Source organism: Colobus angolensis, unplaced genomic scaffold (assembly GCF_000951035.1).
Source record: "Colobus angolensis palliatus isolate OR3802 unplaced genomic scaffold, Cang.pa_1.0 Scaffold36, whole genome shotgun sequence".
Classification (NCBI taxonomy): domain Eukaryota; kingdom Metazoa; phylum Chordata; class Mammalia; order Primates; family Cercopithecidae; genus Colobus; species Colobus angolensis.
In genome coordinates this window covers 6711762-6726469 of record NW_012116932.1, presented here as the reverse complement: position 1 = coordinate 6726469, position 14708 = coordinate 6711762, and the positions used below count along the sequence as shown (strand labels likewise).

Genomic DNA, 14708 nt, shown 5'->3' with positions numbered 1-14708 from the left:
AAAAAAAAAAAAAAAAAAGAATCCTAAGGGAATACAGAGAAACTTGTTGGCTGAAAAGAAGAGTTCTTTCCAGGCACGACATCAGGTTTTCCTATGGAAGTCTCTTTCTATCTTCTACTTACTCATTTTTCATACTGTGTAAATGTTCAAGAATAATCAAAAGGACAGGTTTTTTCAATCTCTAGGTTAAATTCTATTGTAGTCCTCATCAATGAGCTTCTAACCAAAGCCCAATTTCATCTCATACCCCAATTTTTTTATCTTTCCAAAGAAGTGTCTCCTGGAGGTCAAACACCTCTTTTGTCATGGTGTCTATTTTCTGCTGCATGCGCTGCTTCTCCTGCAGAGGAAGAGGGGAAGAGAAGTAATAAAAGAGCAGAAAGAAAAGGGAGAGGAGGTTTGAGGGAGGAAACAAAAATAAAGCTGATAAAGAAACTTAACCAAAAGGGAAAGTCTGTGATGAACAGGAAAAGCAAAATTGGTTTGCCAAAAGAAAAGATGACATTCACAGTCTTGGCCACAAGATTCTCCCTGGCTTGTCCCTACAAAAGTAAGCAAAGGAACCAGGAATAACTGTTCTAACCACAGCTATGTGGCAGCAAGCCATAGAATTTCTGTGTACATACAGCTCCATATGTATATTCTTTCTTTGATAACTGCAAGAACTTACATTCCTAGAGAGGGAAATTGAGATTTGCTTATGAACAAATGATCTTTTATCTTAGAGAACAAGCAGTTTTGAATTTTATTTTTTAAGCAGAACTGATCATTTTGAATTTCTGTTAGCAGAATCTATGACAGCAAGAACACCATGAATTTTGTATTATTTTAAAATTATTTATATTATTTTTAAACATTTAAACTTAGCATTTCACAATCCTTAAATGACCTTTTTAATTGTCAATGGTGCTTAACTGGTTTTCTTCTTATGCATTATTGGTAAATTATTATCTCCTCCTTCCCCTACTCATACATTAGGTACCTTACCATGGAATTTTCAATTCCAAAGACCAAAAAACATTATTTGTAATATTTAAAGATTTTCAGCGTAACCATAGATACTGACATCTAAAAGATGTTCATTCTAGATGTAAAAAACATCTAAAACTACAGTTTTCAAAGTTTGTATACCTAGCACCCTAAGCTTTTAAAGAAGTCACAGTGACAAACTATAGAAATCAAGCATTGCCGGGCGCGGTGGCTCAAGCCTGTAATCCCAGCACTTTGGGAGGCCGAGACGGGCGGATCACGAGGTCAGGAGATCGAGACCATCCTGGCTAATACGGTGAAACCCCGTCTCTACTAAAAATACAAAAAAAACTAGCCGGGCGAGGTGGCGGGCGCCTGTAGTCCCAGCTACTCCGGAGGCTGAGGTAGGAGAATGGCGTAAACCCGGGAGGCGGAGCTTGCGGTGAGCTGAGATCCGGCCACCGCACTCCAGCCCGGGCGACAGAGCAAGACTCCGTCTCAAAAAAAAAAAAAAAAAAAAAAAAAAAAAGAAATCAAGCATTATATTCTTCTTAAATGCAATTAAAAACTAGAACTTTACCAATCCTAACTTAAGCTATTGAATTTGAGAAGCAGCCCCCAAAGCAGGTTTATTATTTTATGTGGTTGGCATTTTGGCACAGAAAGATAAAAGAACAAAAAAGGAAAGAATTTCACAGTATTTTAAAATACCAGCAGGATACAGATTCTGGAAAATATGCTTCCTACCTTATATGGAGAAAAACTAAGAAAATTAACCTCACATGTAATCTGATAGATCCACAAGGTTATCTGTATCTGCACTTGAAATCCACAAATTCTGGGTATGTTCAATTATTCTTAATAATGACAAAAATTAACACCAGTCTTCAAATTTAAAAAGTCATTTCTTTTTCTCTATTAAATGGTTTTTAAAAATCATTTGTAGAGAGAGATATTAAGAGGTAAGTCTGAGGGGAAAGAGGGAGAGAAAAAGAAAGGCTAAGGTCTGAGTAGCCAGGAATGCGGACAAGTGTGGTACGTGAGATCTCTCTCCTGGGATCGTTAACATCTATGCTTCCTGACATCTCTGGCATGTCAACACTAACTTAACATTAGATGCCTTTGATAGCCACACCTAGACAGTGGGCAGGATCCCCCTTCAAACTTATTTCCATATTTATCTAAAAACATCGTCTCAAGAGGGAAAACCACATTTAAAGAAAAAAGATGGATGCAATGTAGTAGGCCTGCAAGGATGACTAACGTTTTCAAAGAGTTCTTGGTAGACTATGCTTCATTCCATTCCTAAGACGTTGCCAACAATGTGGCAGAGTCCCTTCACTTGCAGAAACCTGAACCTTCAGACTAGCTATTCTTTACCTTTTTGTATAGAAAGTATCTCAACATTTCTTCTTTTTCATTTAGCCACCTGAGAAATGTATTTACGTGAGTGAAAATCAAACTTATTCCCCAAGAATCATGTCCCAAAAGATGGCATTCACTAATTCCAAAGAATAATGTTATTCTATAATTTTTCCTTTTGCCCATTTCCTAAGATATCTTTAGGAAACTGTTTAGGAATAAAAGACACAAAAATTTCTGCTACCAAAGTGGGCTAATGTTTATAGGATTTATAGTATCAATTTTTAAGCATGATCTGGTTTATGTCTGAAAACTTTTAGTGTACAGTCAAGTATAAAGAGACAAGTAAATTCTGATGCATCTTAACTCTCCTTCCCTCCCAACACACACATCTTCATCCCGTTCAACTCATTTTTTTCAAGATTAAGTATTCCCACAGTTCATGTACGTACCTCAATAAGCTCATCTCTTTGCCGAAGGCCTTCTTTAAGTTCTTCCATCTTATGCTGCAGCACACTACACATATGTTTCTGCCTTTCTAACTCCTGTTATTAAACAAATAATATCATTTACACAGGTCATGGCACACAAGAAATTTGAACATATACAATACAACACAGAGGTTAAGAATGACCTCCAGAAACATGCCCAAACTCCTGATTCATAGTAACTTAGAAAAATTGTGTCTTCTATAGAAAGGTTAAGAAAATTTTAAAATTTCATCTTGTATAATTATTTATCTGGAAAACCTGAACTAATCAATGGCAAAATTATTAAAAACAAAAGATAATTTAATCAAGTAATAGGTTATAAAATGAACACATACAATTCAATGACATTCATATACAAATAAAATTCAAAGAAAGAATAATAAATACAATATCAAAATAAAATCAACATTAAATAAAATATATGCATGTAAACTTACAAAATATATCCAAAAGCTATATGAGGAAAATTATATAAAACATTCCCAAAAGACAAAGAAGTAGGACTGAATAAATGGAAAGGCATACCATCTTCTTGGGTTAAAAGTCTCACAACATTATAAAAATGCCAGTTCTCCCTAATCTATACATTTAATGCAGTACAAATAAAAATACCATCAGGTTTTTCTTTTCTCATCAGAGCAAGGCAAATTGATTTGAAAGAAAAACACACAAAAAAGTAGCCAGAAAAATACATACTGAAAAAGAAGAAAGCCGGCCCTACTAGGTATTAAAACATATTATAAAGCTTCTATAATTAGAACAATGTTGTTATGGTACATAAATATAGACCAAGGGAGTAGAATAGAAAATTCAGGAAAACACCCATTTACATATACAAATATATTTAAAAACCACAAAAATAAGAGCATCTCAAATCAATGAGAAGGAAAGACTTTTAAATTAGCAATGGTGGGGATAACTGGATATTCATTTGGAAAAAGATAAATTTGGAACTATACCCCATACCACACACCAGGACAAATGCCAAATCAATCAGAGGTTTACATAAGGAAAGAAAGCCAGGGAGTGAATGGGGGAAGAGGGAAGGGAAGGGAGAACAAACTGTACAGGAATAAAAGAAAAGTAACCAAGGAGTGGGGCAATCTTTACTGAAAAAATGACTCAAAACTCCACAAGCAATGAGGTAAAGGTACAATAAATTAGACTACATAAAAATCAAAATTTTAGGCTGGGCATGGTGGCTCATGCCTGTAATCCCAGCACTCTGGGAAGCTGAAGCAGGCGGATCCCTTGAGCCCAAGAATTCAAGACCAGCCTAGGCAACATGGCAAAACTCCATCTCTATAAAAAAAAATTCAAAAATTAGCCAGGGTTGGTGGCATGTGCCTATAGTCTCAGGTATTCTGGAGGCTGAGGTGGGAGGACCACCTGAGCCTGGGGAGGTCAAGGCTATAGTGAGCCATGATGGTGCCATTGCACTCCAGCCTGATGACGGAGTGAGACTCTGTCTCCAAAAAATAAATACATAAATAAACAAAACCTTTGAATGGCAGAGAATCTCTAAAACTAGGCCTGGCATGGCGGCTTATGCCTCTAATCCCAGCACTTTGGGAGGCCGAGGTGGGCGGATCACCTGAGGTCGGGAGTTCGAGACCAGCCTCACTAACATGGAGAAACCCCGTCTCTACTAAAAATACAAAATTAGCTGGGCGTGGTGGTACATGCCTGTAATCCCAGCTACTTGGGAGGCTGAGGCTGGAGAATCGCTTGAACCCAGGAGGCAGAGATTGCAGTGAGCCAAGATTGCGCCATTGTACTCCAGCCTGGGCAACAAGAGCAAAACTCCGTCTTAAAAAAAAAAAACTAGAAAGAAAAAAAGCACTAACTGCATAGAATAACAAGCTACAGAAATGGACAGTTTATAGAAAAAGAAATAGAAATAGCTCTGAATATGAAAAGATACGCACACTAAGAGAAATGGAAACAAACTATTTGTCTCACCAAAACACTAATAAAAGTTCAAAAACTTGACATATTTCAGGACAGAACTATGGGGAAAGAAATAGGCCCTCATACATTTTGGTGAGAATGCAAATGGTATAATGCTTACAAAGGAGACCACGACAGTATCTACAAAACTACATACCTTTTGACCCAGCAATCTCACTCTTCATCATAGATACATTGGCAAAATACAAAAAGACCTATGCAATATGTCATTTCTACAGGACTATTTTTAACAGCAAAACATGACAAACTTGAATATCTATTAATATAGGGAACTGTTGGAATAAAGCATGGTACATCCATACTGCGGAGTAATTATGCAATGGTGAAAAAGAATGAGCAAGATATCTCTATATGACATTCATAAGGTGACAAAATCTAGATGCAGAACAGCATTTATATTAACAGTATGCTACCATTTTCTAAGGAGAGTGAGGAATACATATATTTGTACATATATTTTGAATGATTATATATACATATATATCTATTTAGATTAAAAATGGCTACCTAATTTATCTTCTTGGATTTAAAAACTAGAAAGATAAACCATTAAATTTTAAAATTCCTTAAAGGAAGGAGAAAATAGAGATAAAGAGACAGAGATAGAAGATTGACTTCTTCAAATATATTTTCTTTGTTAACTTGACTCAAGATCTATGTAACTATTCTAGATAGTTACAAAATTGTGAAACAAAATTAAATTTACAAAGCAATTCCTAGTGGAAACAATTCAAGTGGCCAATTGATATATGAATGGATAAACAAAATGTGGTATATATACAGTGGATTATTCAGCTTTAAAAAAGAAACTCTTGTCACATGCTACAAAATAGATGAGGCTTAGGACATTATGCTAAATGAAGTAAACCAGTCACGAAAAGATAAATTATTATATGATTCTACTTATGAGTTTGGTACATAGAGTAGCCAAATTCAGAGAGACAGAAAGTAGGATAGTAGTTGCCAAGGGCTGGTGGCAGGGAGAAATGGGGAATTGTTTAATGGGTATAGAGTTTTAGTTTTGAAAGATGAAAAATTTCTGGAGATCTGATGTACAATAATGTGAATATGCTTCACACTACTGAACTCTACACTTAAAACAGTTAAGATAATAAATTGATGGTGTTTTTTGATGACAATTAAAATTGTTTAAATAAAAATAATTTTAAAAGTAATTCCTAAATATTGAAAATAAAATGCAGTGAACCTAACTATACATCCAGTTTGTAGCACAGAAAGAAACTATTTCAAGTAACTTCTAAAAACAATAGTTCGGCTATACACTGACTAGTGGCAAAAATAACAGCCAAGCAAAACAAACAAAATAAAAATCTTTTAACTATTTTCAGTAATTAAATTGTTGGTGTTAATGTTGGTATTGCTATTCTAGGCAACTTGGGATAAAGCAAAGAGAACAGAACGTAACATAATTACTATCATCCCTAGAAACTTTGAGAACTAGGAATTGTAGTGTAGGGGAAACAAAAAAAGATACAGATGTAAGACAGAAGAGGTTAAATAAAAACCCTAGAGTCCTGCATATGAACTGGAACTATCAGAATGAACTCATAATATATTTTGTCGTTAAAAACAAATAAAAAACTTCACACACATATTTCCCAAATGTATCCACTAAAAAGACCCATAAACAGTGACCTACTTGGTGGCAATGAGCATCTCTAGCACTCATACTAAAACAGAACTAGGGCTCCTTGGACAAATGGCTGATTCCAGGTCTGTGGCAGAAAATGTACAAGATGAGACTGGAACATATTCTGCCAAAAAGCAAAGAAGCTATCCAAAACAATTAGACTCACCAGAAGTACTTGGGAATCAACCTCAAGAGGTTCACATTAGCCAAAGATGGGACAATTTTATCATCAAAAAGAACAAATGCTTGAATTTATGACTTCATATTGATATGTTAAGAGAAAAGTAATTGGTCACTGTCAGAAGACAACCAATTCCTTTTTTTGAAAACTCATAAAGGGAGAAAATATTTGCAAATAATATATCTGATAAAATTCTTATATCTAGAATATATAAACAACCTTACAAGTCAATAATAATAAGGCAAAATCCAACTTTAAAATGGACAAAGGATCTGAATAGACATTTCGCCAAGGAAGATATACAAATAGCCAATAAGCCCATGAAAAAATGTTCAAAATCATTAGTCACCAGGGAGATGCAAATCAAACCACACCTATTAGGATGGCTAGAATAAAAAGGACAGATAACAAGTGTTGGTGAGGATGTGGGGAAATCAAAACCTGCATACACTGCTGGTGTGAGAATAGAAAATGGTGCAGCCACTTCGGAAAACAGTCTGGCACTGTTCAAATGGTTAAACACAGATTTATCGTATGAATCAGCAATTCCACTCCCAAGTATATACTTAAGAAAAAGGAAAGCATATGTCCAGACCATGAGCAGTGGTTCGTGCCTGTAATTCCAACACTTTGGGAGGCAGAGGCAGGAAGACTGCTTGAGGCCAGGAGTTACCAGCCTGGGCAACATCTCTTAAAAGAAAAAAGAAAAAGAAAACTTATGTCCAAAAACAACCTGTACACAAATGTTTATGGCAGCATTATTCTTAACAGGAAAAAGTATAAACAACCCAAATGTCAATCAATGCACAAATGGATAAAGAAAATGTAGCATACCCAAAAAATGGAGTATTAATAGGCTATAAAAAGGAATTAAGTACTGATACATGGTACAACATCATGCTAAGTGAAAGAAGCCAGTCACAAAAGACCATGTATTATATGATTCCATTCATATGAGTCTAGAATAGGGAACTCTATAGATAGAAAGTAGATTAGTGGTTACTTACAACTGAGGGGTTTGGCGGAAAGGAGGATGATACTAAAAAGTAACTGTGATGAAGGTTATACATATATGTGAATATACTAAAAACCACTGAATTGTACATTTTAAATGGATGATTTGTATGTTATTTGAATTATATCTCAATAAAGCTGCTTAAAAATAACATTAAATAGGCTGGGCGCAGTGGCTCACACCTGTAATCCCAGCACTTTGGGAGGCCGAGGTGGGTGGATCACCTGAGGTCAGGATTTCGGGACTAGCCTGACCAACATAGTGAAACCCCATCTCTACTAAAAATACAAAATTAGCCAGGTGTGGTAGTCCATGCCTGTAATCCCAGCTAATCAGAAGGCTGAGGCAGGATAATCGCTTGAACCCAGGGAGGCGGAGGTTGCAGTGAGCCGAGATTGCGCCATTGCACTCCAGCCTGGGCAACAAGAGTGAAACTCTGTCTAAAAAAATAAAATAAAATAAATAAATAACAAAACAAAATAAAATATAAAAATTAAATAAATAAAATAATAAAATAAAATAAAATATAAAAAAATAAAATAAAATAAATTGGTAATGACAAAATCAGAACATCCCATTTTGCAGTCCCTAGTCAACTGAAGGATCTAAGCATGTATCTACAGCATTAACAGCCAGTCACATATCTGGGCCTCCTGAAGGAAGACAACTGCACGATCTATGAAGCAGGCTTTCCAAAAAAACTGAAGTTATATTTGATTAAGCCTCTATGCCTAACTACCTACTTACAGAGAATACAGAGGAAAGGGGAACATGGTAAAGACACTAAGGGGATGAAAATCGAAAAACCTGTAAGACTGGGAAATATTAAGCAACCCAGTTTCTTCAACATATTTATTATAAGGAGAAAAAACATGAAAGAGGACCTATACATGAAAAGAGACTTAAAAGATTTATCAACTAATTCCAAGGTGTGAGACTTACCTGGATCCTGATTTTTTTAAGTGTAAAAAAGAAAAATCATTTATGACATTTTGAAACTACTGAAATTTTAACATTGATTGGATATGTAATATGAATTACTGTTAATTTTACAGGTGTGAAATGGTCTTTTGATTATGCTTTAAAAGAGAAACAATGGGCCAGGCGCAGTGGCTGATGCCTGTAATCCCAACACTTTGGGAGGTCAAAGAAGGAGGATTGGGCAATATAGCAGGGCCCCATCTCCACAAAAAGATTTTTAACAAACAGCCAGGCATGGTGGCATGTGCTTACAGTTCTAGCTACTCAGGATTACTTGAGCACAGGAGATCAAAGTTATAGTGGGCTATGATCGTGCCACTGCACTCCAGCCTGGGGAGCAGAGCGAGACCCTGTCTGTAAAAATAATAAAATTAAATTAAATTATAAAACAAAATAGTTATTGTAATTCCAGGAGGAGGCACTAAAGATATTTTGAAAAATTTTATTAATACTGTATAATTATTATTGAACCGTCCTTCTCTACTCTCACTACCTGCTTCTGTAATGAAATACACCAGAGTGCCTGACCTCTTTGTGTATATCTGAATATAAACATTCTACTGTATAAAGCAATAGTTGTTTAGAATGAGAGAGCTCGGGATAAAGGTATGTTAGAGAGAGATACTGTCACAAAGTCTTCTGCATCACAGTACGTGAAGCAAATTTCCAGGGTATTAAAAAAAAACTTAATACATTTTAGGTTTGAAAAGTGCAACAAGGCCCGACACGGTGGCTCACAACTGTAATCCCAGAACTGTGGGAAGCTAAGGTGGGTGGATTGCTTGAGCCCAGGAGTTCGAGACCAGCCTGGGCAACATGGTGAAACCCTGTTTCTATAAAAAGAAATTTTTTTTAATTAGCCAGGCGTGGTGGTACATGCCTGTAGTCCCAGCTACTCAGGAGGCTGAGGTGGGAGGATCACTTGAGCCTGGAGACAGAGGCTGCAGTGAGCTATACTTGTGCCACTGCACTCCAGCCTGGGTTACAGAGTGAGGCCTTGTCTCCAAAAAAAAAAAAAAAAAAAAAAAGGACAAGATTAAGAAAAAAACTCTATGCATACTAAAATAATTCTATTGCCTTCTAAAATGATGGAGGGAAAAACTAAGTTGGTTAAAATAGCTAATTATAAGGGTTTTCTTCATTTTTAAAAATGCTGAAGGATATTTGAGATGATGGAAAAATAATTCGCTTTAGTAGTGACCATTAAATACTTAGCATGAGATTTTTACTCTAGTCTGCTACAAACAAAGAGGCAAAAATAGATAAGAAAAAAATAAAAAAATAGATAAGAAAAAAGACAGCAAAAAAAGGAGTCCAGAGGCTCTAGGAAAAGCGTGATGGCTCAGAATCTCCAAAAATGGCCTATTGGATATACAAGAAGAATCAAAGATATACATATTTAACATATATAATGCTCTTCAATGGGCCACTGTCAGTCCAATATGAAAACAACTGGAAGCCTCTTTTTCACCATCTAAATACCAGTCTTAAATAAACAATTTTAGAGCAGTTTTAGATTCATAGTAAAATTATGTTTAAAGTACAGAGAGTTTTCATATACTCCCTGTCCCCACACATGCACAGTCTACCCTATTATAAACAACCCACACTAGAGTGGTACATTTTGTTCTATCACTGAACCAACATTGACAAATCACTATCATCCAAAGTCCAGAGTTTACATTAGGGTTCACTCTTGGTGTTGTACATTCTATAGTTTTGGACAAATGTATCCATAATAACATGTATCCACCATTATGATACAGAATAGTATCACTGCCCTAAAAATCCTCTGTGCTCTGGTCTATTGATCCCTCTCCTCCAAACGCCTGGCACACTTCCTAACACTTTTTGAATGTGACCAAAACAGGCTGGAATGGGCATTTCTAGTCCTCAAGGAAAGAAATTCCTATAAAGACTATAGTAATAATGCTGGCCTCTTCGAGGTTATATAAACAGCTTCTCTCCCTTTATTACGCACAAATTCAGATTGTTGTTTCTAACAATTTATCAATATGCATTTCCTAAATTATTTTCTGAATGTCTTATATTGGCAATGTAGTAGCAATCCATTTCTGGCAATAATACCCATTTGACCTCTGCTTGAACTGACACCAACCTTTCAAAAAGTCTAAAACATATGCTTTTAAAAGAACCCAATTTGTTTTCTGCAGTTGTCAAAGAGCAAATCTGGGCCTTGGACAATGCATTTTATTCTCCACCTGTACATTTTAACATTACAGCTTATAAACCTCTAAAGAAAATATCTTTCAATTTCTGACCCACATCTTCAAGTTGCTGATTTAAAATAACTGATTAAAAACTTCTATCCAATTACTTAGAAAATGGATTCTCTTGAACCGTTCAGAAGTTCATAGAAAAAAATGAATCATCTTACTGACAGTCTTTGGAGCTTTGCGGGAGTTCCAGTCACTTGTAACCGGAAGAAATAAGTAACACACTGTAATTACAGTCCCAATTAAGAGACAGAAAATGAAGATAAAACTTGAGTTGTATTCTATTTTCAGAAACTTAACAGAAGACATAAGCTTTTCCTTAAGAAAATATTTTTTTTAAATAAAAAAATTACTTCAGGGCCTGATATCTCATGGTGTTCTGTCAATTTCCTTGGGCCATTCAATTTTGACTGAAACATCATTCCTAAGTAAGTATGCTGCAATCTTCCATCACTTTATAAGTGGCAGGCTTTTATTTTCTGCCCTAAGAAAAAATACAAGATAAGCATTACCTTTGATTTTTCTTCATTTTCTCTATAAAATTCTGCCATCTGTTCCTCCTGCTCTTCAATAACATCCTTGAGTGTGTCTACTTGGTAGATCAAATTGTTCTTCTCATTGTCTAACTGTGCATTGGAAACCATGGCTTTCTTGTATTTTTCTTCCACTTCAGACAAAGATTCCTAAATGAGAGTTGAAGTCATCAGTCTGATATCTAAAATATGTTAATTGAATATATGCAATATAACAGGAAATTATAGCACTGCCACAAATACATAAAGATGCATTTTCATAAAATACAAGTGGTTTGGGGAACTCCTTGTTTAGTAACATGCACATGAAACAGGAAGACAATAATAAGCCAACAATGCCTTTATAAGAACAGTATGTGCTGTTCCCCAAGAAAACAAAATTAAGCAGCAACATAGCCTCTGAAAGAAGAAAAGGAGTGCAAACAACATATATCTGTAAGAGTCATAAAATGAAGAATCGTCAATATTTTCAGAAATTTTACTCTTATAATTTTAATAACAGACTGGTGTTCAGAATGCAGTGATACCACAAAATACAGCCTCTCTTTACATAAATGAACTTCATACTCATTTGAATTTTGCCACTTTCTAGACAGTTGTTTTTAGTACTTTCCTGTTCTGCATAAAAATGCCAATGTAAAGGTAAATATTTTTTTCTAGCAATTATCCAAATTTCAGTCATGTTTAAATAAGCAATACAAAAATTAATATTAAAAAAAGAGCTTGGCCAGGCACAGTGGCTCATCTCTGTAATCCCAGCACTTTGGGAGGTCAAGGTGGGTAGACTGCTTGAGCCCAGGAGCTCCAGACAAGCCTGGGCCACATGACAAAACCCTGTCTCTACAAAAAAAATACAAAAATTAGCCAGACAGGGTGGCGCACACCTGTAGCCCCAGCTACTTGGGATGCTAGGTGGGAAGACTGATTGAGCCCAGGAGGTCAGGGCTGCAGTAAGCAGAGATCGTGCCACTGCACTCCAGCCTGGGTGACAGTGAGACCCTATCTCTATCAATCAATAAAATAAAACAAAATAAAATAAAGAGTTTGATCTAATGCCACAGTTTTGATGTAAAACAAAGAAAAGGTACCACAAAATGCCTGAAATGTTACATATCTCAAAATTTTCTGCCTAAAATAGCTCACATGTTTTTTTGTAACTGTATCTACTTTGGTAATACTACTGCCTAGTGACTTTTTTTAAAGTTAAAAAAAAATGTTTCACACAGGAAAGTAATCATTTATGGAAATAAATTTTAAAAATACTAGTGCAAATGTTTATCAATGAAATGGAACTAAGAGCCCAGAACTTACAATCAGTTAATCTGGACAAAGGGATCCATGTAACTCAACGGGAAAAGAATAAATGGTATTGGGACAAGTGGAGAGCCACAAACAAAAGAATGAAGTTGGACTCCTACCTCACACCATACACAAAAATTAACTCACCAAGAGCCATAGATCTAAATGTAAGAGCTAAAACAATAAAACGCTTCAAAGAAAATATGGATAAATCTTCATGACCTTGGAATAGGCAATGGTTTTTTAGATACACCAAAAGCACTATAAACTAGCCGCGCGTGGTACCTCACGCCTGTAATCCCGATACTTTGGGAGGCTGAGGCAGGCAGATCACTTGAGGTCAGGAGTTCAAGACCAGTTTGACCAACATGGTGAAACCCTATCTCTACTAAAAATACAAAAATTAGCTGGGCATGGTGGTGGGTGCCTGTAATCCCAGCTACTCGGGAGGTTGAGGCAGGAGAATCACTTGAACCCAGGAAGTAGAGGTTGCAGTGAGCCAAGATCATGCCACTGCACCCCAGCCTGGGTAACAGAGTGAGACCCTGTTTCAAAAACAAACAAACAAACAAACAAAAAGCATTATAAACCTAAAAAAGACTTCACCCAAATATAAAACATTTTCTATTTTTGTTGTTGTTTTTTTGAGATGGAGTCTTACACTGTTGCCCTGGCTGGAGTGTAATCGCACGATCTCGGCTCACTGCAACCTCCACCTCCTGGGTTTACGTAATTCTGTGGGAGCCTCCTGCATAGCTGGAATTACAGGCGCACACCACCACACCCGGCTAATTTTTTGTATTTTTTAGTAGAGATGAGTTTCACTATGTTGGCCAGACTGGTCTCAAACTCCTGAACTCATGATCTGCCCACCTCGACCTCCCAAAATGCTGGTATTACATGTGTGAGCTACCGCGCCTGGCCCAAATGTAAAACTTTTATGCTGCAAATGATATGATCAAGAAAGTAAAAAGATAACCCACAGAATGGGAGAAAATATTTATAAATCTTGTATCTGATAAGGGACTTATATGCAGAATAATACATAAACAACTCTTACAACTCTATACAATAAAGGACAAACAAATCAATGTAAAAACGGGCAAGGACCTGGATATTTCACAGGAAAACATGCTCAACATCATTAGTGATTAGGAAAATGCACATCAAAACCAAAATAAGATACCACTTCACATTCACTAGGATGGCTATAATCTATAATCAAAAATACAGAAGACAAGTGTTAGTAAGGATGTGGAGAAACTAGATCTCCCATACATTGCTGGTAGGAACATAAAATGGTGCAGCTACTTTGGAAAACAGTTTGACAATTCCTCAAAATGTTTAATATACTGTTACCATATGACCCACCAATTCTATTCCTAGCAATCTACCAATGAGAACTGAAAAGATATGTCTACACAAAAACTTGTACACAAGTGTTCACAGCAGCATTATTCATAATAGCCAGAAAAGTATGAACAACCCAAATGCCTATCAACTGACAAATGGATTAACAAAATGCAGCAAATCCATACAGTGGAATACTATCCAGCCATTAAAAAAAGACTGACAGATAATACGACATGGGTGAATATTGAATATATTATGCTAAATGAAAGCCAATCACAAAAGACCACATATTGTATGATTCCATTTGTAATAAATCTCCAGAACAGGCAAATCTACAGAGACAGAAAGTTAGTGATTGGGGTTTCTTTTCTGGGTGATGAAAATGTTCTAAAGATGGGTTGTGGTGCTAGTTGCACAACTCTGTGAGTATGCTAAAAACTACTGAATTATATATTTTAAATGGGTAAATTTTTATGGAATGTGAATTACATCTAAATAAAAATACAAACATACACACTTTTTTTTTTTTTGGAGACAGGGTCTCACTCTGTCACCCAGGCTGGACCACTGTGGTACAATCTCAGCTAACTGCAGCTTCAACCTCCCCAGACTCAGGTGATTCTCCCATGTCAGCCTCCCGAGTAACTGGGACCACAGGCATGTGC

General features: G+C 36.0%; 1 protein-coding gene across 4 annotated transcripts in view; it reads right to left on the bottom strand.

Annotated features, from left to right (window-relative positions):
• The window catches only part of LRRFIP2 (leucine rich repeat (in FLII) interacting protein 2), a 130660-nt gene that overhangs the window by 20308 nt on the left and 95644 nt on the right, over nucleotides 1–14708 (bottom strand). For 2 of the 4 annotated variants that reach the window (XM_011953343.1, XM_011953342.1), the window contains 3 exons: nucleotides 11371–11541; nucleotides 2784–2876; nucleotides 248–340 (listed from right to left, as the gene is read on the bottom strand). In XM_011953343.1, coding sequence (XP_011808733.1) covers nucleotides 248–340; nucleotides 2784–2876; nucleotides 11371–11541 — 357 coding nt within the window. The remainder of the gene's footprint in view (nucleotides 1–247; nucleotides 341–2783; nucleotides 2877–11370; nucleotides 11542–14708) is intronic. The other 2 variants (XM_011953344.1, XM_011953345.1) reach the window with 1 other exon arrangement.